The 26,419-nt window shown below is 36.3% G+C and overlaps 1 protein-coding gene across 4 annotated transcripts in view; it reads right to left on the reverse strand.

Annotated features, from left to right (window-relative positions):
* Nucleotides 1–15,330: 15,330 nt before the first annotated feature.
* AZIN1 (antizyme inhibitor 1) overlaps nucleotides 15,331–26,419 on the reverse strand; it is a 36,449-nt gene continuing 25,360 nt past the window's right edge. For 3 of the 4 annotated variants that reach the window (XM_020969664.2, XM_020969671.2, XM_078153693.1), the window contains 7 exons: nucleotides 25,980–26,114; nucleotides 23,792–23,873; nucleotides 22,899–22,973; nucleotides 20,600–20,759; nucleotides 19,846–19,961; nucleotides 19,385–19,599; nucleotides 15,331–17,635 (listed from right to left, as the gene is read on the reverse strand). In XM_020969664.2, coding sequence (XP_020825323.1) covers nucleotides 17,521–17,635; nucleotides 19,385–19,599; nucleotides 19,846–19,961; nucleotides 20,600–20,759; nucleotides 22,899–22,973; nucleotides 23,792–23,873; nucleotides 25,980–26,114 — 898 coding nt within the window. In that variant the 3' untranslated portion in view covers nucleotides 15,331–17,520. The remainder of the gene's footprint in view (nucleotides 17,636–19,384; nucleotides 19,600–19,845; nucleotides 19,962–20,599; nucleotides 20,760–22,898; nucleotides 22,974–23,791; nucleotides 23,874–25,979; nucleotides 26,115–26,419) is intronic. The other variant, XM_020969673.2, reaches the window with a different exon arrangement.

A 26,419-nucleotide genomic window follows, 5' to 3' on the forward strand; every position in this document is an offset into this window, starting at 1 on the left:
AGACCTGAAGTCAGGAAGACTCATCATTCCGAGTTCTAATCTGATCTCAGACACTTACTAGCTGGTTGACCCTGGGCAAGTCATTTAACCCTGTTTGCCTCAGTTTCCTCATCTATAAAATGAGCTGAAGAAGGAAATGGCAAATTACTCCAGTGTCTTTACCAAGAAAACCCCAAATGGGTCTCACAAAGAGTTGGACATGACTAAAAATAAACCACCACCACAACAAATGTATATATAATATGCATGTAAGTATATCCTGGAATCTCAGGTCTAGAGCTAGAAGAAACCTCAGAGGTCATCTATTCCAACTTCCTCTTTTTTATAGATGAGGAAACTGAGTCTAAGAAGGTGTAATGATTTGCTTTAAGATCAAACAGGCTGGAAGCACCTCCCCAATCAATCTGTAAGCTCCTTAAATACAGAAAATGTCAATTACGACCCTTCAGCTAGAGTGCTTCCTTCCTACTGTACTTACTGGGTTCATATTAGGCATTTAGTGCCTAATGAAATATGAATTTTTAAAAAAGCAAGAGTCAAGGGGACTGTCATTTAGCATGGACTCCATTAAAGAGAATGACAGCAATGAGAGGACATATCTACATTTATGGGATGCAGCCAAAACAGTACTTAAGGGAAAATTTATATCTCTAAATGCTTAAATCAATAAAATAGAGAAAGCGTGGATGGAGGAAGTGGGCATGTAACTAAAGTTAAAAAAAACCCTAGAAAAAGAGCAAATTTAAAATCTTCAGTTCAACACTAAATTGGAAATCCTGAAAATCAAAGAAGAGATGAATAAAATTGAAAGTAAGAATGCTGTGAGGATCAAACGTGATATTTGTAAATCACTTAACATTAACATAGAGTGTGGCACATAGTAGGCACTTAATAAATGCTTTCTTCCTTTCCTCTAATTATAATAATGGGGAAGAAATGCAATGGAGTATCCCATTGGGAAAGAAGATTACCTTTGTCTTTTAGATGGACTAATCCTTTCAATTCAATTCAACAAGTATTCATTAGGCACACATTATGTACTCAGTAACACTATATGCTGGGGCAGCTAGGTGTGCAGTGGATACACCGGCCCTGAAATCAGGAGGACCTGAGTTCAAATCCAGCATCATACAAAACACTTGACACTAGCTGTGTGACCCTGGGCAAGTCACTTAACCCCAATTCCCTAAAACAAACAAACAAACACTATATGCTTCCTAGGAGAGGCAGCATGCAAAAACCTGGGTTCAAGTCCTGTTTCTGACATAGACTGACTGTGTGACACTTGGCACATCACTTAATCTCTTAGTATCCATGAGTTGCAGAGGAAGTTGCTGACTCACATTAATGGAACATTTTTCCTTCATTGATGAAATCATAAATCTGGGCCAAAATCAGTGTGACTGGTACAGTGTTTGGCAGGAGTTGGGGCTGAAACTGAGCCCGTTCTGGTCCTCAAGGAATTTATATTCTACTCTGGATATGCAATATGTACCTAGATAAGTAAATGCAAATTAATTTCAGATAACTGGGGCACCAACAAGGTGTCTGTTTTAGGAGACCTGGTGGAGAATAGGGTGTTCCATTTTCCATCTGCTCTTTCTATACCTGTGAGACAATATATGTAAAATGCTTTGCAAACTTTAAGGGACCATATAAATGTCAGGTATTATCTCCTTTGTCATCTAAGATGAGCATCATTATCTTTAATCTTTGCCCCTTCTTCAGGGCCTTTCTGCCATCAACACTTGGTTATTTTTGGCAATTTTTTAATCCCCGGTTAGCTTCCTACTACTGCTCAATATTTTTACCAGGTGGTCTCTTTTTCTCATAAGTAGTAATGACCTAGGAGAATGCAAATTACAATAAGTTTTTTTTTCAACCCAAACTAATAAGCATTTATTAAGTTCCTACTATTTGCCAAGCACTGTGCTAAAAACTGGGATACAATGAATGAAAAGACAGTATTTGTCCTCAAGGAGCTCACAATCTAGAGGGTTCTTCTAAAAAAAAACTTCTCTGAGGATGCTTTTAGCTTTGACGTTATATAGTCTCAGCCATCCTCTAAGTCTCTAAGTATTGCTTAAAGTGAAAATATGTAATATATGCCAAATGTAAGCCTTTGACAGGAAGGATCTTCTTTTCCTTTGTACGTGGATCTGCAGAGCCAAGCAACAAAATAACTGCCCTCTCAGGGTTGGTTTCTTCTGGGGATACAGCTTGCTCACTAGAATTCCCTTATTCTAGATGAAACTGAGAGAACAAAATAGAGAATTGCTCGTCTCCGCTCCAGTTCTGACCTAAGCTTGAGCCCATGGATGCAATGGCAGCAGTGGTGTTTGCTGAAGGACCTGAATGCCTAGGTCTGCTGAACTGAAAGCAGAGGAGGAGTCAGGAGAACTTGGTGGCTTGGACAGGCTTGACCAAGAATTACTTAATCAGACATTTCTCCTTCTGGGCCTGGGAATCCCCATCTATATAAAGGGTTAATAGCCAATGTTCTTTCCAGAAATAATATTTGGTTTTTCCCTGACCTGGGGCTAATAGGAAGAAAACCTGAGTGTACATCTCAGCTCTGCCACATTCTATTGGCACCACCTTGGGTTTATCTATGACATTTTAAGACCCTCTGTCTTTAGCATTATTCCTGCCTCTTGATTTCTAGGGAAGTTGAGGAACTGTCTCTGGATTTGGAGGTCAAGGACCTCGAAATTACAATAATTCTAATGGTAAACCTAGTGTAAAACACGGAAGGCAAATCTAATGGGGAAAGAATACAATGTATCAAAATGAAATTACAAAGATTTTTAAATTATCTTGGATTATACAGAGGCAACCCTCTTAATCAATTTGTACAATCTTGAACTGCCTACATAACCTCAAATCTATGCTTGAGATGTAAAATCTTGCTTTCTTCATGAGCCTGTCTAGAGCTCTTCCCTCTATCAATATGCTCTATACACATGCTATTTACTTTTGCTAATTCCCTTAGAGCAGTATAATTGCTATTGTGATGTTTGGTCTCCTTCTTTCCCAGATTGTTGAAACTGCTCTCATTTGCTCTATTTTTTTTCAAATATTTAATCGAGGAATACACAGATTGCAATGGAGAAGGGTGTTAAATCAGAGATTAAAAAGAAAATAATAAAATACCCACTCATGAATTTTTATGACAGGCTACAAGTATCAAAATCATTTTCTCTGAGAATGTTTAAGAATATTTTATTTGTTTGAAATAGATTGAGTTAAAGAACAGGGAATATTTTTTATTCAGGGTCACAAATTAAAATAACTTTTTAAATATTAAAATTAAGAACAAGGAATTACCGTCATTAATAAATGCAATAATAAATGATACATTTCAATATAAATACTATTAAGGAAAAGAGACAAAAGGGGGAAAAAGGAAGAAGAATGGTAAAAATATGTAACAATGTTTGCCAGTAGAAAGTAAGTTCCTTGAGGGCAAAAATTGCTTTGTTTTTGTCTTTCTTCTCCTAAGTGCCCAGCACAAAAGAGGTGCTTAATAAAATGCTGTGGAATTGAAAAATATCTTATTAAGCTTTAAAAAAAAGTATCAAACATTGCCCAACTTGTTATGAAGTTTTATTTTCTAAGTATGCTGATGTCTATATGCCTGTGGGACAAATAAAGTGAGCTAACAATCTTACTGCAAGAAATTAAATATGACCTGAGAGGAGTCCTGAGACATAGTGACATGGAACTTTTTGCTGGAATATGACAATAAAACTGGCATTTATAGGGCTTTAAAGTTTGCAAGAAGATGTATATAACCTTGTGTGAGATATACCTTGTTCAAAAGGAACAAATTAGATAAAAAGGATAATGGGAGAGATAGTATATATGAAAAAGGTACAGTACTATGTGGAAATCTATGAACCTGAGTTAAGCTGCATAGCTCAGTACGTGGGTGAGGATATGAAGAGGGAGAGACAAAAAGGAGATTATCCTCCAAGGCCTGGGGGACAGGGAGATTATACTATAGACTGCCAGACCAGAAAGAGGACTTGTAGGATAAGTTTTTTATGTAAATCATGATATTAGCACAAAGATAAAGTTGAAGGGAGATTTTAACTCTTTGACGCTTATGGGAGGTCTCTCCTGGTGACAAGGAGAGCAACTGAGAAACTCTTTACTTGTCTTCCTGATAATTTCATCCTAAAATATGAACATTTTTTGTTTCATTTGCAATGTTGGTATGGGGAAAGTTCTTTGTAAACCCTAAGGCACTATGTAAATAGGCTTGGGATCTGGGAGGAAAAGTTGGTTAGGCCTCTGATCTCATTAGTGTAGGGAAGAAAACTCCCACTTAAGAAGAGGCACACCAGTTTTAGGCTAAGAATAATGTGGCCTCAAGGGCAGCGAGGTGGTGAAGCCTAGTAAACAGAGCACCAAGACTGGTGTCAAGAAGACTAAAGTTCAAATCTGGCCTAAGATATTTACTAGCTCTGCCCTGAGCAAGTCACTTAACCCTGCTTGACTCAGTTTTTTCATCTGTAAAATAAGCTAGAGAAGGAAATGGTAAACCTTTTTAGTATTTTGCCAAGAATACCCCAAACGGGGTCTTAAAAAGTCAGACAGCACTGAAACAACTGAACAACAACAACAACATGGGCCTAAAGCTTTAGAAGGGAAGATTTCAAGGAATTTATGGGTATGATTCCCATTATCTACAACTCTAAAAGGAGTGTAAGTTAAAGAAGAATGGGAGGCTCTCAAGAACGGGAAGGATAGAACAAAAATAGGGAAGTGAACTGAAACTCAAGATAAGCAAAGAAATGGTGAGAAAATAATAGGTTAATTTGACGAACACAAGTCACCTAACAATAATGAATTATATCCCAGCATATTTTTTAAAAATAACTTGTGCATATCAATGCAAAATTGATCAGTAATTTTTGAGGAATCTTGGAGAGTGAAAGAGATGCTAGGACTAGAGGAAGACAAACATTGTGCCAACTTTCAGAAAGGGCAAGCTGGAACCTTTAACTATAGAACAGTGGGCTCTTTACCCAGTAAAATTAAAGGTCATTAAAAAGGTGGTCTGGGGGGACTTAGAAAGGGAATGGCATCAGCCATTCTATCAGCCAGCATAATTAAAAAATCATGCCAGCAAACAAACTGTGGTACATGAATGTAATAGAATATTCCTATTATAAGAAATAATGTGAGGAATTCAGAGAAACATGGGATGACTTTGGGGGAATGGTGTGCAGTGGAAGCTTGAGGAGAGAAGTGGAAAAGAAGAGGAATTGATAAAGAAATACACAGAACAAGGAAAATGCATACAATGAGTACTATGACAAAAACAGCAACAAAAACCCAAACTGAATAGTGTAATTATAATCATCAAACTTGGCCCAAGAGAAAAATTAAGAAAAAGCAGCTCCCTCATTTCTTTGTATGTGTGTTTATGTATGTATGTGTATATAACATGAGAGAGACAGAGAGAGAGAGAGACATGATATGTTGATTGGATTTTTGAATGCTTTTCCTCTCTTTTAAAAATCTTTTTTATGAGAGGTAGTTCAATAGGTAAGGGAGGGAATAGAACCTATCTGGAAATGAAAATACAAAAATAAAAGATATGAATAAAATTAAGCTAAAACCATAAATAAGTAATGCCAGAGTGACATCATATCCTTTGACAGTGACATGATTAGTAGATAAGGAGAAAGCCATAGACATACTTGTATTTCAGCAAGGATTAAAGGCCTCTCATGCTATTCTTGGATGGAGAAATTTGGATTGGATGAAAGTAGGTAAATTCAGAATGGATTGAATAACCAAATGAATAAACAAATGAAAAAGGACTTTTGTCCTTGGACCTGATAATGAAAATAAGCCTGGTTAAGAAAACCAAAGCATTCAGTGTGGGGGGGTGGAGGGTGGGGGGAGGATTAAAAAAAAAAAAACCTTGACAGCCTGGTATAATGGATTAAATCTAATATGATAAAGTTTAACATAGGCAGTGTAGCATAGTAGATAGACAGCTAGGTTCACAGTCTGAAAGATCTAGGTTCAAGTCTTCCCTGTGACAAATGTTAACACTGCGGCACTGAGCAAGTCACAGCTTTTCAGTCCCTCAAGCAACTTTCTAAGAGAGTAAATTAAAGAGAAGGTGCTAGCCTGTGTTAGAAGAGGGAATGCCCCTACACTATTGAAATCATGGGTCTGATAAAAAAAAAATCAAAGAATGAGCAAAGTGGTATCTAAATATCTCAGTCAATTTTGTGATATCAAAGATATGATCTACTATGAAATGTTACATGCAAAAGTCTTACTGTTAAACACTGGCCCTGGAGTCAAGAGGACCTGAGTTCAAATCCAGCCTCAGATACTTGATATTAGCTGTGTGACCCTGGGCAAGTCACTTAACCCCAATTGCGTCACCAAACCAAACAAAAACAAAAACAAGTCTTGCTGTTTCCTTCTAATAACTTCATCAAGGATATTCTTGAGGTGTATAGATTATTCACATGAAATTTTGAAATAACTGAAAAAGTAGACACATGAGTTGATGGTTATTGCCTTTGCTTTTTCTGGTTAATAAGGTTCGTTGTCATGATTTTGCTATCTTCCCCTCCTTCAGATAGATACCTTGAGTCTCAATCCCTTAATGCCTTCATAACTGTATTGCCTTCAGCACAGTATATACTTTTTTCTAGTCTAGTTGCTTTTCCCCATCTTTTTTTCCATCCTATTTTCACTTCCTCAAGAAGCATATGCCAGACTGTGATGTTATTCCAAATGTAGTAGTTCTACTGTCCTCGATGATGAAAAGTTTGCTATGTAATTTTTTATAGATGTTTTCTGTTTGTTGTTTTCCTTCCAGCTTGAAACTCTTTCTTGGGTATAAAAAAGGATTTTATTTTATAAAAACCTCATATGAAATGCCTTATATACATATATTGAAATTATATGATTGTTTAAAAGACATAGAAGACATCATCTTATTTGATTATTATAATTCTTAATATTAAGGGGAACAGGAATATGTGCTCGTGTGTGTGTGTGTGCGCATGGATGCATCCTGGAATAGTACTACACATTGGACAATGAGCTGGGCAAGAAAGAGAATGGACTGGCTTATTTCTGGGGAATTACAAAGCTCTTTTAATGACTCCGAGCTTCTTGCCATCACCTCTGGCTACATGCTCAACCCTTCCCAGTCAGGATGCCTTGGTAAACCATTTCAACATGACCACATCTCCTATTCTTGAACCCTTGCTTCTGTGTCCTTATCATCACTCACTCTTTTCCAAACACCAACACAGCATAATTTTTATCATCTGCCTCCTTTTCTCCTACAAAGGTAGAGGAAGTCACAAAACCATGCTGGGATTATGTACGCTACAAATTTATATTGTCTAATCTCAACTGGGCCCTCACTGAAGCAAAGCAATCCTGCTCCCTAATCAGTTCTCTATCCCACCCACCACAGGGGCTTTTCCACTTCTCTCACCAAGCTTCTACAGCACCCTCATTCCCCAAAACAAAACTCTCAGGTGAAGACAACTCATACCTTGAGGTCTTGATTTCCACCTCCCTCAAAGTACGTTCAGGACTGAGACGTTAAGATCAAAGCTACTGTCTTTCATGATTAAATGTATTATAAAAATGTTTACAGATCTTTTCAGTCACTGTGAAGAGATGGCCCTTCTTGCCAAGGCTGACCCTTGATCTCATCCCCTCCCATCTTGAATAGATTATTCTCATCATCATATATCCTCTTCTCTCTAATCTTCAATCTCCATCTCTTTCTAGAGGTTCCTTCCCTACTGTCTACAAATATGCCTAAGACTAACTGCCTCCATTCTGAAGATACTCTCATTAAATCCTACCATCCCCATTAGCTCTTCTTCCTTTCTCAGCTAAACTGGAAAAAGTTATCTACATGCAATGCCTCCCCTTCCTCTTCTCTCTAAATTCTTTCCAATATGACTTCCAGTGATCTTAGTTGACAAATTCAACGGCATTTTCTTAGTACTCATCCTTCATGGTTTCCCTACCAAATTTAAAACTATTAACCACTTTTTTTTTCTCCCTGGATACTCTCTTCTTATTGGGTTTTTCAGACACTACTTTCTTGGCTCTCTTACTTTGGCGCCAACTCATCTTTTAAAAAAATTTTGTATCTATTTAAACAATTTAAAATTTAATTTATAGAACAAGCATTTCCCATAGTATAATAAAAGATGACTGCACATGAAACTGCAAAATTTATTATGTACAACTTGCTATTCCTTTTAAATACATAAGAAAGTTATTGTGTAAATTTCCTTTTTTTTCTTCCCTCCCTTCCCCCCCACCTTACAGATGGCTACCATTAGGTACCCACTCCTCAATCAAAATCTGGATCCAGTCAGCGCTAGATCTTCAGATAGCTAGTCAGTCAGTAAACATATATTAATCACCTACTATGTGCCACCCATCTTTCAAAATTCCCTATTACAGTTGTGGGCACCACCATTATCAGGCACTCAGGTTCAAAATCTCAGCGTTGCCAACTCCTCTCACTCCGTATCAGTTGCCAATTCATTCCCCCCTTCCGTCTCTCAGATCCATCCTCTTCCCACTCATCATCCTAATTCTGACCATAACCTCTTCTTATTTGATCTTTACTTTTCTCCCCACACTAATCTCTCTTCCATTGACCAAAGTGATTTTCCTAAAGAACACATTGGCCCATGTGACCCTTGAACTCCATAAACTTCAGCAGCTATTACCTCTAGGATTAAATATAAACTGATAAACTTTCATATTTAAAGCTCTTCATAACCTGGCCCCTATCTTTTCAGACCCCTTACACAATATCCCTCCAAGTATTCTATAGCCCAGACTAATTTGTCCTCTTTGCACTGACTGTCCAGCTCCCTGGAATGTTCTTCCGTAGAAACTCTGGCTTACTTCAATACTTTGCCCAAATGACCACCTTTTGTAGATCATTTTTTTCTAGGTTGTCCAACTTGCTAGTGCTTTGCCCTCTAAAGTTACTTTGTATCTAGTATATATCTATGTACATGTCACAGCTTTAGAACGTGTGCTCCCTGAGGGCACAGATTGTTTTTGTGTTTTCTTTGAAATGCTAGGGCAGCTTAAGACAGTGCCCATCACATAAATGCTTGACTGAATTCTGAATTCTGCAACAATACGGTATCCAAACAATGAAAGCTGAAGATCACATGAAGGGCAAGAGGCACATGGAAGATGTGAGCATGAAAAAAGTATGAAGAACTAGAGTAAAAAAATTTAATAACATCCGATTGAAAAACATGGTCTGGTCCCATAACGAGATTGATAAACAACCCATATGCTCCACTGTACCCTTGTTTTGTAAAAAAGATAAAATTTTTTAAAAAAAACAACAAACAGCTGTGATCTGTTGAAATACCTGTATTTTTAGGATCTCAGATCCACTGGAGTATAAATGCAAAAGTATCAGTCTTGTATTTAAAAGAAAAACTAACTGCTTTACGTATAGTTTGGATAGTGAAGCTAAGGCAATAATTTGTATTTAAAAAGTGACTTGGAGACAGCAAATTAAATTATGTCAAGGGTATGATGTATTAATGGAAATATATGGTCCAGAATAAAGTTAACTGTCCTATAGTAGTTTGCTTTAGTCAGAAATAACACGGACAAGCTGAAACTTGGGCAATTCTTAACTTTGTTTATGTCATGACACAAATCTGTTTAGCAATTTGGTGAAGCATATGAACTGAATTCAAATCTGAACTCATACTGTGTGACCCTGTTTCAGCTTAAACCATAAAATGGGGATAGATAATAGATTATACTTCCTAAAGTGGTTAAATGAGCCATTTGTAAAATAACTAGCACAATGCCTGGCACCGCACATAATAGGTGCTTAATAAACAGTCTTAATTCCTTTCTTCCTGTAGATCCTACTCAAAATGTTTGTAAATATGTAAAATTTATAATATCAGGGGCAGCCAGGTGGTGCAGTGGATAGAACTGCACAGCCTTGGAGTCAGGAGGACCCGAGTTCAAATTCGGCCTCAGACATTTGACAGTTACTAGCTGTGTGACCCTGGGCAAGTCACCTAACCCCTATTGCCTCACCAAAAACAAAAAAAATACCAAATTTAAAAAATGCATAGTATTACAAAGAAAATCAATTGTATAGAAAAAAACTGCTTTTTCCTCATCCAAGCTCATAGAACCCCTGAACGTAGAATCCATGGACTGCTTGCAAATCCATGAACCCCAGATTTATAACTCATCCTTCTTGGAGAAGTTGAACAGAAGGGTAATAAAATTAAGAGTCTGGTCTAGGCCTTAAGACATCATTTGGTCCAAACTCATTCTTTTGCAGATATGAGGTTAAGTTATTTACTTGCCCAAGGTCAAACCCTTAAATTGGGATTAAAAGCCAAGTTGAGATTTGCTACTGGTTTAAAAAAATTGATCAACGGAAAAAAAATTAAGTCCGTAACAAAGAAGTAAATGAACCTAATAGCCCAAAGTTTGATAAATCCAAAGACCCCAGCAATTAGGCTAAGGACTATGACAAAAATTACCTGGGATACAGGATTAGCAAGATGGAAGACTAAAACCACTTCAGAATTAGAATTCTGTGTAAGGAAGAAATTTCTGTGCTATGATGAAGCTCAGAGAACGGAGTGCAACAGCATATATGTAGCATTCCACTAGACCTCAAGTAAGGAAACATGCCTTAAGAACCTACGATGTGGGAGGGACCATGTTTAAGCCCTTTACTATAACCCTGGGAGGTAGGTGCTATTAGCATTATCATTTTACAGCTGAGGAAACTGAGGCAAATAGGTTATATGACTTGGCCAGGGCCATACATCTATTAAGTGTTTGAGGCTGTATTTGAACTCAGGTCTTCCTGATCATAGAACCAGTGCCATTGTCCAATGTACCACCTAGATGACTTAAGGGGACTGGCATCTAGCTGTGGCCAGTTCTGTTTCCCCAGAAATCACTTGGAACAGAAACTGAGGCTGGTGAAGTGTGAATTTCCCAGCATGGGGTGAGGGTGAGGAAGGTGAAAGAAAGGTGAGCCAGCTCTAAGGTCTGAGAAAACCACCATCAAGAGGAAAGTCAGAGAGTGAAAGTGGAAAAGGAATGAAATCACCAAAGATCTTAAAAAGAAAATTCAATGAAAGACCTTGAACACAGATAGATACAACTAACAAGGAAGATAATAACAGAAAGGAACATGGCCTTCAGCTAAGTTAAATGAATCCAAACATCTATGAATATTGCAGGACAAAGGAAAATGAACCAACACCTGAAGGGCACAGGATCTTTTAGATTCTCAAGGGAACATGGAAGCCCAGCAGGATATTTCTGACTAGTCTGAAGAGAAGCAAAATGCAATAATTAAAGAAAATATATTGATCTCAAAGAAAAACTAAGTTCTCACAACAAACCACAATAAACTCTAAAGAGTTAGGTGATCTAGCTCTGTAAGGCCAGTCACATCAGAAAGAAATTAGAGTAAGATACTTCCTTTCAAATCTTTGGATAGAGGAAGAGTTTATGACCAACAAAGGATAGAAAGGGTCACAGGTAATAGAATGGACAAGTTTAATTACACAAAATCAAAAAAGACACCCTCTAAAGCTTCTCTAAACTAGGTAAGATGATCCAGATTTACAAGAACCACTGCCTAATTGCTAAACAGTCAAAGGCTAGGAATTAGTAGTACTTAAAGGAAATTAGCCAAACTATCAACTATATTTTAAAAAACACTCTTTATCATTGAGAAATGCAAACTAAAACAACTCAGAGGTTCCATCTTATACCCAACAGATGGGTAAAGATAACAAATTTTAAAAAATGGCAAACGTTAAGAGGACAGCAAGAAGAGGAATGCTAATGCACTAATAGTAATATATGTACAGAAGTTGTTATCATGTAGCAAACAACTGGAAACTAAGGGATTATTCACCAACTGGAGAATGGCTAAACAAACCTGTTATTGAGCCATATAAAAATAAAAGCCTTCAAAAGAAGTCTGGAAATGTGTATGAACTAATGTTAAGTGAGCAGAACCAAACAATGTATTCAATAACACTACAAAGACAAACAACTTTGAAAGATCCAGTATAATGACCAATCATGAATCCAGGACTGAGATCTACGCTATCACCTCCTACTAGACTGGAAATGGATTCAAATGCAAAATAACACATTTTTGTGACATGAACATGGGAGTTTTATTTTGCTTGGTTATGTATGTAAATTTGTTACATTGTTTCTAATTCTTTTTCATTTGGGGAGTGGGGAGAAAAAGTGGTTAAAACAAAACAAAAATGCAGTGTTCTTTCCACCACACATCGAAATTTCCCAAAATATCATGAGGATCAACCAAAATAAAATGAAAAAGAACATGGCCATTTAGCCTACAAGACTCAGGTGGAACACCAATAGCATTCAAGTATTTTAAAGTTTCTCACATGTAAGAATTACTTATTTTTAGCTTTCACCTTGAATACAACACTAGGACCAAATAAACTGCAGAGGCAAACTTCAGCTTAATATTCAGGAAAAAGATCCTAAAAACAGGTGTTTTTAGTGGAATGGGCTGCCTTAAAAGATGGATTCCTCACCACTGGAGGTCTTTGAATTGAAATGATTAGCCATGGATATTACTGTAGAGGATTCTCATGTTTCAAATATGAATTTAGACTAAACTATCTCTGAGGAGACCCCTCTTCCAAATCTTAGGAGTATAGATTGAATTTTTTTTCTCCAGTCAGAAAAACCCTTATTTCTCATTCTTGAAAATGCCTTCTTTCTCATCAATATTCTAAAAGGCTGTTAAGACTAATTTTAATGGGATACTGCGTTTTCACATAGCTTTTTTGGTAGTCAGGTACTTTGTGAAACATTTACATATGAAGCTTACTCATTTCAGATGACTACTTAAGTCTTTTTCTAAGATAACTTAAAAATCTTGTGCAAACTCAGAATCCTAAAGCTAGAGCTAAAAGAGAGAATCCCTTATACTGCAAATAAAGAAACTGAGGCCCACATAAGTGACTTGATGGTAACGTACAGAATCAGGATTCAAACTCAGTTCCTACAACTTCAAGTTCAGTGAACTTTCTATTGCACCAATACTCTTGGTTCAACTACCCCCCCATTAAAAAAATGACCTTTCCCATAATTCTCATTTGTGCCATTGCCTTCAATATTGGAGGAATACAAACATTGCCTCCCCCTAAGTAGATCTCCAATTCGAGTTGCTTGGGCTACTACTAGTTGCTCTTGGTTACCAGTTCTCACATCACAAGTGAGACTTAGACCCAGACCTACCCACCATGGCAAGTTACCTCCCCTTCAATCTCTCTATAACAAATTCTAAACTCACAACTTTTCATATCTCTCCCTTCCAAACTAAAAATACTACCAAGTAAGGGTAGATCACCATTTTTTCAGGCTTGAGATTAAAGTGGGATATACAAATATACAAACTTCTTACTGCTGCAAAGTGTTGTAAAGCTGCCAAGTGCAGTAAAACACCCAAAGGGTAGGTAAAGAAACCTTTTCAACCACCTCTAGAAACTCAGTTGAGATCTTCCTATTCACTCGTTTAAAAAAAAAAAAGACCCTAAACTCAAAGCTAAGCTACCTAAGTCCTCAAAAGACTGTGACAAATGCTTCCTGTGTCCAGTAGTGAATTATAGGGCATTTTATATTGCAGAACAATCTACAACTATGAGCAAAACTACCATTAGTGATACCCCCTAAATGAAGCTTGCATAGGTTATAGGTTATCTATCAACTCCACCCTCCTTAGTTACCTAAGACTTCTCCCAAAATATTTACCAGGCAGACAAGAAAAAAAAAGACCCATTTTTCTTGATTTCAAGGAATACACTACTAAGCTGGGATAGGGAAAACAGACGCACAGATATGGTAAGGAGTAACAGGACAAATGAAAAATTCGAGGACTAGTTGAGGAATTAACTTGGGAGTCAGGAGCACAGATCAATCAGAAAAGTGTGAATGAAAGGCATCTGAAAAGAAGACAGTGATTCTGATAGGCCAAAATGAAAAGGGCACATATTTAAGGGATGAGAGAAATTTCTCTGAAAGTAATATTCATTACATATGGTTAGAGCCATACTGCGGCAGCACTTATATGCCAGGAATGGCAGTTTGTATTTTACCCCAGAAGCAAGGAAGGACAGTTTTGCATAGTGGTTTGCATGGAGTTAATTTTGGATATACTGTTTGAGATTCTAGCAGAATATTCCAAGTGGAAATGGTCAGGAAGCAGAAATTCAGGACTGAAGATCAAATTAATAGGGCTGAATATGCAAATTTGGAATCAGTGACAATTGAATTCATGAGTGGAAAAGAATGAGTCAAGAGGGCTTAGGGATAGAACCTCAAAAAACATGCCATGTTTTAAGGACCAAAGGCAAATGAATGGTCAAAAGCAAGAAAACAAAGGAACAACACCACTATAACAAGGAAAGAATAACAGAAGTAGTATTAAATGTAATGAAATTTATACTGAAAAAAGGTTAGAAGCTGGGCAACAACTCTATCAGCATGTTGTAGAAGGAATTCTTGGGCTGGACTAGAAAGGGTCTGAGATTCTTTGCAGTGTCCTTACTGACCAAACTATTAAACATGCTTTAAATGAGCATCCCAAGTGCTCATGTGAAGGCCTTAAGAGTTTGGCAGTACAGAGAAAAAAATACCCTGCCCAGATTATGGAAATGAAACTTTTCCAATGAATTTGTAGCAACAATAAGTATACTATGATTCACTTCTGAAGTCTCAAAATACTGTCTTTTAGCTAGACTTCTATATGCTTCTAATAATGTCACGGGGAAAATCGTATTAAATTTTACCAAAAGAAAATGATTTAATGCCTTTAACACATAACTTGTATACTCAACAAGTGTCAATTTTTACTCTTGGATTTTCAGTTTTATAGGTATTAAAACACTATATAAATCTACTATTAATCCTGTATTGCAACACTAGCATAAAGCAAGTGTTGGGAATAAATAAGAAAATGCTAACATTTCTCCCTTAATATGCATGTGGTGACAACTTATGTGGCCCTAGGAAATCTTTACATTATTGCACGCAGGATTTTATTTGATATTTTCAAAACATTCATTATTTTTTTATCTTAAGTACTTTGCCAGTTTAAACTTGTCATAGCTCTTTAAATAACAATCTAATGCAAATGTTAATTGTACCATAAGAAAACATTCTGGAAGAATGCTTAGAAGTTAACATACTAATTAAAACTTCAACTTCACATTAAAAGCCATTAGGATTAAAAGGTGAATGAAAAAAACTTTAGAGTGTGTATTTAGAATCACACAGGTTACCTTTACAATTCAATTTACTATATAGAAATCATGTCTTTATATTCAGTTAAATTCTGGATTGAGATTACAATATTGTAAACAGAAAGGAGAGTAACATTAATTCAGTGTTTTTAGCATATCAAATTGAAATACATAGGTTCAAAACTTCAATTTTTATGGCAAACAGTCTTCAAATACAATACAGACATCTCCGAAGTTACTACCATATCGTTTACAAAGGAATACAGCTCTGAGCTGTTTTCATTTTCACATAAAACAAATCTTCTACAGAATTCACAGCAAAACTGATATGCTGTGAAACTTAAGAAGCTATCCTAAGTGATCAATAAGCTCGAAGCTGCAAAAGTTTGGCATTCCTGGGCCACAAACAAGCATGACACATAAAGGAGGTAGGGAAGCAATTCCTCCATCTCTCTGAGTTCCAAGGATATTGCATGGTAAGTTTAGAATTTTGCATAAAACTCTACATTTAGTCTTGGCCACCCCCATAAATACAATTAAGATGACACACCAGCATGCTAGGATCCTAAATAGTAGCCCCAATATTAAGTTCAAATAGGCATTCATTAAATCACAAAGTATCAAGCAATGAGTGCACCCTATTGGTTTCAAAGGTTTAAATTTCGAGAGAATCATGATCAATTTCTTTCTGCTTTGAAGCACATGTGTAAAAACCAGCTTTGTATTATATTCCTAACTCGTAAGTACACAGGTTAGGATTTTCTGTCAATTGGCACCAATGTGAAGTTATATTTCCACTTGGGAGGCAGAAATTCCACACCTGAGCAAAAGCTAAGTTAGGAACAACGATCCTTGTGTTTCATTGCTATTTCAATCCTGAAAGCTAAAATTATTAATAACATTAGCAGTGAACATGGCAAATCCTGACTAAACATTGTCAGGCCAAAGATAAACAAAAAACCCCAACCAAATTAGTACAAGAATTAAAATAATGCTAACTGAACTCAAAGTAACAAAGAATTAAGGGAACGGCTTAAATTTTTTTTCTAATCATTACTGCAGTTGCAAAACTTAATAGTGTGCTTTCCTGCAATTAAAAATTTAAATATCCAGTGCAAAAGAGCATCAAGGTTTTTCAAGATGGATATAGCCCTTCTTTTTACTGATATGCATAACTATTTGCAATTTATTCCCCCCCCACTCTGTTATTTAGTATAAATTACCATTTCAGCCAATAAACTTGTATGTCTAAGGTACTACATGCATTGTATCTATATACAGATGTGTATTTATTACTGTTGGGCTTGCAGGTTTAACATTTTTGGTGTTAGAATTGTTAAAGAAACATACTATGTTTAATAAACATTACAAACTACATGTCAACTTTCCAGTAAAGAATCTGAAATTCACAATGATTTATCAAACTTATTTTACTTAAATTATTGAAAACTTAAATAATTGAAAAAAAATTATAAGTACTGCCAAACTAAACTTGAAATAATGGGCTAAAGAAAAATAACTTTCAAAACAGTCATATACACATCTATTTCAAAACTACCTTTGCTAACTAGCCCCTTTCCCAAAGTTTTAGCCTGAAAAAACAGTAAAATCTACACAAAATTTTATTGCAATCATACAAGAGTTACGTCAGGTCAAATACAACAAATACTATGATGCAATTTTACATTTATTAAACTACAGTTCAAAGCACAAATTTACACATTCTAAATACACTAAACATATCTAAATGAAGTCACACCGGTCTTCCACTTGACATTTGATATATCTAGGAGAAAGACAATAACTTTACAAGACTTTCTAACAGGAATCCTTAGTATAAAAACTGTGTACTTGTATGTAAACGGTTTATAATGGGGAACCCAAGTGATGGGCTTCCATCTCCACTAAGTCATCCATTTTGTTGCATATTTTATTTTAAACGCTTAGGGGTTGGACAACTGGTAAGTTTAAATCTGGACACATTATCTAATTCCCACCTCACCCCAAAGAATTTTAGTTGTAAGCTGGTTTTGCCTGGTCCCAATTAGCTATTATTACTAATTTCTTTCAAGTTTTGGAGAGTGAATGGTTAAGATTGTTCAATTTTTCTTCCACACTGGAATGTTGACCAGACAAGCTTAACTTGCAACTTCAGGTCTAAAAGGAAGCGTTAATGCCTGTTTTAAGCTTCAGTGGAAAAGCTGCTGTCGTCTTGGCTCAGCTGAATGCAAGAAGGCACAAAGAAGTAGTTCTTCATCATTGTGTCTGAAGTAAATCCAGCATCTTGCATCTCATACCTATATTATTGAAAAGAAAATAGGTGAAATTAACTTTTGCTGAAATCATCACTTGGCACAAATTATTTAAAGATGACATTATGGTAGTTGTATCAGTGTTTAATAAATGTTTAACTGAAAAAATAAAACAAAAAACACCACCCCAACAACTATGAAATGACTATATGTAGTGTACTGGAAAGACACTAAATGGCTTGGGCCAAGGTCCCATTTGCCCAGCAGGTAACCTGAACTCAAGTTTTTCTGATTCTGATGCTGCCTCTTATACCACTTAACCTCAGTGCTGGTATGAAGAAAACATTATCATACTAGTCAGTCAAAAAAAGCACAAAGTACCAGGCACTGGGCTAAGCACTAAGGAAAGACAAAAGAAAGGCAAAAGAGTACTTGCTCCCAACGAGGTCACAATCTCATAGGAGAGACAAGGAAACAACTATATATGACTACGCTATTTACAAGATAAATAGGAAATAATTAACAGAGGGAAGGTACTAGAATTAAGAAGGATTGAGAAAAGCTTTCTGTAGAAGGTGGGATTTTAGCTGGGACTTGTAAGAAGCCAGAGAAGCCAGGAAGCAGAGCATTCCAGACATGGTAGACAGCCAATGAAAAAGGCCCACAGCTGACAGATGAAGCATCTCATTCAAAGAACAGAAAGGAAGCCTGACATCAGACTGAAGAATATATGGAAAATAGAGGAACAGGAAGATGGCATAAGAAGACTGAAAAGGGAAAGGAAGGAGAGGTTATGAAGAGCTTTGTAAACTGAAGAGATCATTTTGTATTTGATCCTGGGCAGCAAGTGATAGGGATTCACTGGAGGGGTTGAGGGTGGTGTCAGGTTAGATCTATGCTTTAGGAAAAAGGTGGCTGGTGGCTGAATGGAGGATGGACTGGAATAGGGGACATGGCAAGCAGACCAACCATCTAGTCCAGGCATGAGGTGATGAGGGGCCTCTGGCAGTGGAGACAAAGGAGCATATGCAATAGATATTATGAAGGTAAAATTGACAGGTCTTGACAAGAGATTGAATGAGGAATGACAGTGCCTAGGCTGCAAAGCAGCGATGGTACTCTTGACAGTAAAAGGGTAAGTTTGAAATAGGAGAGGGTCTAGGGGAAAAGACAGTGAGTTCAATTTTGGACATGATGAGTTTAAGATATCTACTGGATGTCCAGTTCAAGATGTCTGAAAGGCAGCTGGCTATGTGAAATTGGAGGTCAGCAAAGAGTCTGGAGCTGGATAGGTGAGAATTATTAGCACAGAGTTAATTAAATCCATGGGAGCTGATGAGATCATCAAATGAAAGAATACAGAAGAGAACCCAGGATAGAATCCTATTGGGCACTCCTGGTTAGTGGGGGTGATCTGGATCTAGCAAGGGCAACTGAGGAGCAGATACATAAGAGATCCAGGAGAGGAATGTCATGAAAACCTAGAGAGAGGAGAGTATCAAGGAGAACAGGGTGACTGACCTTGTTAAAGGCTGCAGAGAGGTCAAGAAGGATAAAGAAATTGTAACTTGATGGCAGTTTTAGTCAGAGGATGAAGTTGGAAGCCAGACTGTGAAGAGTTAAGAATGAAAGGGAAGGAAATGGAGACATCTATGAGATGGCCTTCTAAAAGAATTTAGCCACAAAAGGCAGAAGAGATATAGTGACAGATAAATAGACAATTAAAATTGTCACCAAATGAAACTCCAAATCTCCCACCCAGCTTAAAACAACCACAACAACAACACATCTTACCAATCACTGAATGACATCATGTAATAAACAGTTGGCCTCTGAAAATCATTAAAAGCAGATGGTTCATGGAGAGTATCTGCTCCCATATTATCAAAAATCAGCCAATCTCCCACATTCAGCTCAGGAAGAAGACAGTTTTCCGTAATTTGATCAAGCTCATCACAGGATGGACCCCAAAGGCTGCTTGTAAACAGAGGCGCATCTTTCTTGTATTTCTACATGAAAAAAAAAGTTTCATGTTTTAAGTACTTCATCAGAAAATACTAAAATTTCTGCCAATCTCCCACTATCCTTCTCTCCCCTCCAATCCCCAAGACATAGCCAGAAAAAGATTTTTAAGGGCACAGATATCTCTTTCTTCTTGGTATCCTCCTCCTCTCTTTATCCCTCAAGTGTAAAACACCACCCAATATTTTTATGTGCATCTAATAATAGGTATTTGTTAAATGACTTACTCTTACCTTGTGAACCTCTGGGATAGTATTCAAGTTCTCAGACAATTTACTTGCAAAAGAACCATAAACACCATCATTCATGTAATACATAAAGGCTGGCTCATTACTCCCGGTTTTTCCTACTGAAAGAAAAGGTTAAGGTGATCTGAATTTTAGTACAATGATATAGAGAACACAATTAGTGGAACCAGAAAGTTTTATCTCACTTCACCAAAAAGATGAGTGGAAAGGAAAAAAAAAGCACTCAAACAACTCATAATAATGTCTATCAAAATTGTTGACAGCATCTAACTGATCACAAACTGCTAAAAATAGCTTTTGGGTCCTCACAATCATACAATGCACTTTTTTTTTAAAGTGAGAAACACTGAAACTAGCTTTCCTGCAGCAGAATATTCTCTTTCAAGTGGCTCTCTTGACTGCAATTAGAAGCAAAGACAAAGAACCTTATCTATGGAACACATAAGCATTTTATGGCAAGGAAATAAAGAATTTATAGCACTAATTTTTTGTTGTTTTTAAATCTGTAAAGGTGACAGGACAAGTATGCTCAACATATCAGACAAACTGCCAAGTGCTTTTTGGTGTATTGAATGGTGTAACATTAGGACAATAAGGTACTATTATTTTTTGGCTCTCTTTAACATAATATTGGATCAATGTACAGGGGGAAGTTAACCCCACGCAATGAACTGAGATTATTTCCCCCAAAGAAAGAAAACAAATTTATGTTTTACTTCAAATTTTTCAAAATTATTACCTCCAGAGGAAACATCATTTTCAACAACTTTCTTTGCAATGATATTAACTGCTAAAGTGAATGCAGAAGATACATAGTAGCTTCCAGGTTCTGAAATGACCTTAATGCCAGATCCTTCAGGAAAGTAGACATCCAACAATGGGCTGATGACATGATTAACCTATGGGAATTATAAAGTCCCAGACAGTTAAGTGTAAGTAAACAATTCCTTTATCACTTAGTTTATTTAGCCTAAATCAGTCCCCAAAATCACAGTTTAAAACCCCATTTAGTTCTCATCTTCAGCAAAATGGATTGCTTAGCCAATCATAACTTACTTTTTTAGGGACCTATCCTCATTTTCAAGTCATACAAACATCATAAGAGACAATAAAATATTTTAAGGAATTATAATGTGCATGCACTATTATTGAAGAAAGGCACCACAGTGATTGCTCTAAAATTTAAGAATCACAATCTATAGTTCTTAGCATAGTTATTATGCTAATGGCAATGGCAATCAAATTTTAAATAAGGGAAAACAGAAAATCTGTTTGAAGACGAAATTTTCTATTCAGTTTACAGTGACAACAAATTAGAGTTGAAAGTTTTCCTACATCCATCTACCAGTGACTGCAGATTACAACCTAGAAGAACCATTAACTACTGTCAGAAATCCACTGACAAATAATCACAGTTGGTAAGATAAGACTCAGGAATGAGATTAAGGGGCTAGATTTATCAAAACCATGGGAGCTGATGATCACCAAGGAAAGAGAATGTGGAAAACAAAATAATCTGTAGGAGGGGTCAGAAATCAGTTGCTCTTTTGCTTTTTTTCTAAGTATATTCAGTTTTGCAGGTTCATTTTTGTTAGCTAATCAATGAACAATTATGCCTGAGAAGAAAGAGTGCTAGGGTTTGAAGGGCTGCATTCAAAATCCCCTTCTGATGTAACCTACTATCAATAGCATTAGAGCAGGGACCACATATCAAAGGGTATTGTGCTAGCTGATACAGATAGCAAGACAAAAATAAAGTTTAGTCTTTGTCCTTGAGGAGTTTCCATCAGGAGACACAACATGTAAATGCTAAGTGTATACCCAACAAATACAAAATAATTTTTGGAAGCAGTGGTGGAGAGAATCAACAAAGGTTTCACAGAGACAGTGCTTGAGGGAAGTTTTAAAAAAACTAACAGATTAAGAGGCAGAGGTGAAAAGCGAATGCATTTAAGGTGCAGAGAACAGCCAACACAAAGTCATTGGAAAGAAGGTTTTGAGTCTAAGGACCAGAAAGAAGGCCAGACTATCTGGACTGTAGAGTGCAATGGGAACAATGCATAATAAAGCCACAAAGGGGCAGCGAGGTGGCACAGTGGATAGTGCCAGGCCTTCTTAAGTCAAGAAGATTCATCTTCCTGAGTTCTAGCTGTGTAAGACTGCACAAGTTAACTTAACCGTATACCCTGTTTGTCTCAGTTCCTTATCTGTAAATGAGCTGAAGAAGGAAATGGCAAACCACTCCAGTATCTCTGCAAAGAAAACTCCCAATGGGATCACCAAGAGCCCAACATGATTGAAATGACTAAACGACAACAAAAGCTAAAAAGAAAGAACGGGGACAGACTATAAAGGGCAAATCATTTTGGCAGCTATATGAAAGATAGACTGGAGAGATTTAAGGCAGGGAGACTAATCAAAAGAGTATTGCAATAATCAAAGAGACAGGCAACAAGGGACCCAAAAGGGTGTGTGTGTGTGTGTCACTGCTTTATGAAAAGAGGGAGGGGGATAAATAGAAGATATTGTGGATATAGACAAGATCAGACAACTGACTGTGTATGTGGCTTAAGAGAGAACAAGGAACTGAGAAAGACTGGGAATATGGCTAAATTGTATCCAATATGGAGTTCAGATATTTTATAGGAACAAGAAGTTATCAAGGTTTTGTAGTCAATTTGTTAAAGCGCCATCAAATCTTTTACAAGGTGGTCAACAGTTAAAAGAACTTCTATCCATTTTGGAAACAGTAACTGGTTCAAGACAAGGTGAACTGCAGAGTGGAAAAGAACAAAGAGATACTTGGTTCTTTTGAATATAAAAGACTAAATAAGCCTAAGTTGGTTAACCAGATGAGACTCTTGGGGAACTGCTTAATTCTTAGAATTCTTTCTACAGGTAGTAGATACACTGTCCACCTGAACTATAACCACTGACAGCCTGTATAAAAATCAGCTCTGCGCATATTCTTAAAATGTTCGACAGGAGCAAATGATCTACACATATTAAATGAAATTTATGAATCACTGCAACTTTACCTCTTGCAACTGAAATTCACTACCCGTGAAGCCTCCGCCAATGTCCAATATGGTCATCTTAAAGCCAAATTCTCCCTAAAGGACAATGAATACATTTACAAAGGTCTACAAAATGCAGACTTAAATCTATCTTAAGAAAAATTCCAATTTGGAATTCAGCCTAAATATAACAAGATAAGCAATATGGCACCATGGAAAGAACACTGTATTTTAAATCAAAGGACCTGGTTCATACCCTATCTGCTACTTACCTATGTGACTTTTAACCTCTCTAGGGTTCAGTTCCTCCATCTGCAAGACGACACTTTAGACCCTTAAGATCTCAAATATTTGATTCTAAACCCAATGAACTATAATCTTAAATGATAATTATCCTTTTACTTATAGAATACTATCACCTCTTTAATTATTTCCACTAATAGAGAAAACTAAAGCAACAAATTTTATTTCCTAATTCTTAGTAAATTTTTAATAAGCCAGCACTTCTTAAACTGGGGGGTTGCAACCCACAGTTTAAGAAGCGCTGAAAGGGTCACAACTGAAAAGTTTAAGAAGCCCTGCTATATACATGTCATCCTGGACATTGTCTTTCATCTTATATGTACATGTAAACAAGCACAATGATGTGCTTGGTATCTTCATAATTCTACAGGCAAAAAGAATATTTAACAGCAGATAACCCACTGCTCCCCTCTATTAATAAAGAACTGATTTTTGTAACACTTTAAAAAAAACCCTGAGACACACAGAATATTTACCTTATGAAAAATTTAAAGTGTGTGTCATTTTAGGAGTTAAATAAGAGCAATACAAGGAGATTAACATTTTGAACTTCAGTCCAAAAATAATACTTTCGATAAAGCTTCCAGTATAGTAAAACTATAAGAACTTACAGCCATGTCAAACACACATCGAGCATCAGATAAAGCATGAATATACACTTGAGGTTCTTTGCAAGAGCTTGAAACATGAAACCTGAAAGATTAAAAACAGCATAAATTTTTTTTAAGTAACTGTCACATTTAAAGGTTTGTTATACCCCTCTAACTCACCTCACTACTCAACAGTATAATTCTCCCTAATACACAAGTCTATCCATGACAGCATACTTCAAATTTGACACAAGCAATAAATTGCAATCAAAGGTATTGAAACCAATTGTTATAAGCAATAATCGAGTGTTTATAAAACACTTGCGAATCAACTATCCTACTGCAAACAAAATTTAACAGAAAGCCATATAATTGTTCCTTTGTAGGCTATTACCCCCAGACAAATTAAGCATCTGAGTATGCATACACATATTCAGCCAAACACAAGTAATTCAACAAAGAACATATTAAGCAAAACAAAGTTATATGGGATGGTTAACTCCATAGGAGAAAAAAGTTCACGTGCATCAATATGGTAAGAGTATAAAAAGATCGACTCTGGCATTAATGATGCTAGGCCTCAAATGTTAACTCTGAGATAGGTCACTGACTAATGATATAATGACGGTTCAAGGAACAGTACGAAATGTTACGGTTTCAATGTTTCATAGAAGTTTTATCAAAAAATGTTCAAGACAATGCTATGTGGAATACTTCCATAACGTGCTAATTCAGTAACTCTCAACATGTCCAGGTCTTAAAAAGGTAATTTTAAAAAAGATTATCTTTGGATTGTTCTTTTAAAACAAACAAGCTTTGAACATGAATGTAGTTATAGGATAATGGATCTAAAGTTGGAAGAGACCTCAGAAATCATCAGATAAAGAAACACATACTCAAAAAAGCTTGTGACTGACCCAAGGTCACACAGATAGTAATGCAGTAGAGCTGAATTATGAAGCTACATCTGGATGGGCCAGGTTGACCCTGAATCTGAACTTAAATCCAGTTTCCTTTCCCCTGAGTCATCACATTGTCTTGCCTACAAAATGCTGATAAAAGTACAAAATCAAGTCTCTGTCAGTACAGTTGTGTGAGCCATCTAATACAGCACTTAACTTTTCCAGGCCTTAGCTTCCTTGTCTGACAAGTTAGATCATATGCCAGACACGTCAGTTCTATTATGTTCCCTTACCGAACTCTAATGGGTCAGAGCAAACAAAAATTGGATGGGTAACGAGAAATGGAAAAAAATTATGCTAGAATTAAAAAAAAATTGTTCCATCGTAAGATCTGGATGGTATTGTAGTTAATCTAAAAACAACTTCCTTCTTTCAGTACTGGCCGTAAGAATCAAGTTTAAATATAAACATCACATTAATTAAGTTACTTTCTTAGGAGTATTCATCAGTAAGAAAAAACATGAAATTTCCATTCCTATTTTTCTTAGAAATTCACTCATAATGAAAAGACAGCCAATGAGGTATGATGAAGTAATTTCCCAGTTTAACCAAGAAATATTTTAAGAATGTTTCCAAATACAGGTTTAATATCAATCTTAAAAAAATAAAATAACTTGGTATATCTTATATGACACCCTCCCCCAGACCAGCATTGCACTTTTCTATATATTCTTAGTGACAAAATCATTTTAAACCCATTTCGGGATTATTCACTATATTAGTGTTTTTCAAATGGGGTAATTTTATGGCCCAGAAAAATCAAGAGTGCATTTGTTCTTTTTATTCATACATAATCTTTGCCCAGCTTCCAAGCTTGGGGGAACCAATTCGTTGTTTTCAATGCTAACAGTGAAATAGGGACAATAGAAGAAGTGCTCTCAAACCAGAAACCTCAACAACAGACCTATTCCAAAAATTCCATAATAGTTTCTAGTTATTCACAAAATACTACAAACTATAATTACTTCGCCTAACAAATAAGATCAGTGCCTAATCTTTCTTACTGTTGCTCCTACTAACATGATCCCTAAAGATAAACAAAGATTTCAATCTTCAAAGAAATAATGTAAATTTTCAGAGGCAACAAAGACTTATCCGAAATTCAGAAAAAAAGGTAGGTATAAAATCTCAAAGAGATGATAAAGATATAATAAATATTCATTTATTATATTAATTATAATTTGGAAACTCCTGAGAATCAGCAAAGTTATACTGATTAATAACAACATAATTTTTATAAGACTTACTTAACACCAACAATTTGGACGTCAAGTTCCTTAGCACATTCCAAGAGGTGCCTACAATTCTTCAGTGTGGTGCCAAACTTCATGTTACTCTCTTCATCTCCACTAATATCTTCTGTTGCAATGTGTAGTAAGAGCCTAAGAGAAGGGGAAGATGATTGGGGCACAGTTGGTTTACATCATCATCAGCACATGTGAAGCCTGAAGATTGTCAGAAGTGTGTTGATTATGTTTCCAGTGCTCTCTCCCAATCCATCGTCGTGAGTCAAGTGAACCTAATGAAAAACAATCCTGTATAGAGAAAAAACTAGCAATTAGGGCCTAAAACATGGAGCTAACAAGGATGGGAATATGGAAATTCAGCAAGTTTAAGACTCTGTTGTAGCACCAAGAGTCAGTTGGGTTCTGTAATGAAAGACGACGTTACTTTCAAATGAAGTGCG

The sequence above is a fragment of the Phascolarctos cinereus genome, unplaced genomic scaffold (genome assembly GCF_003287225.1).
Source record: "Phascolarctos cinereus isolate Bilbo 61053 unplaced genomic scaffold, phaCin_HiC Scaffold_4;HRSCAF=312, whole genome shotgun sequence".
Taxonomy (NCBI): Eukaryota; Metazoa; Chordata; class Mammalia; order Diprotodontia; family Phascolarctidae; genus Phascolarctos; species Phascolarctos cinereus.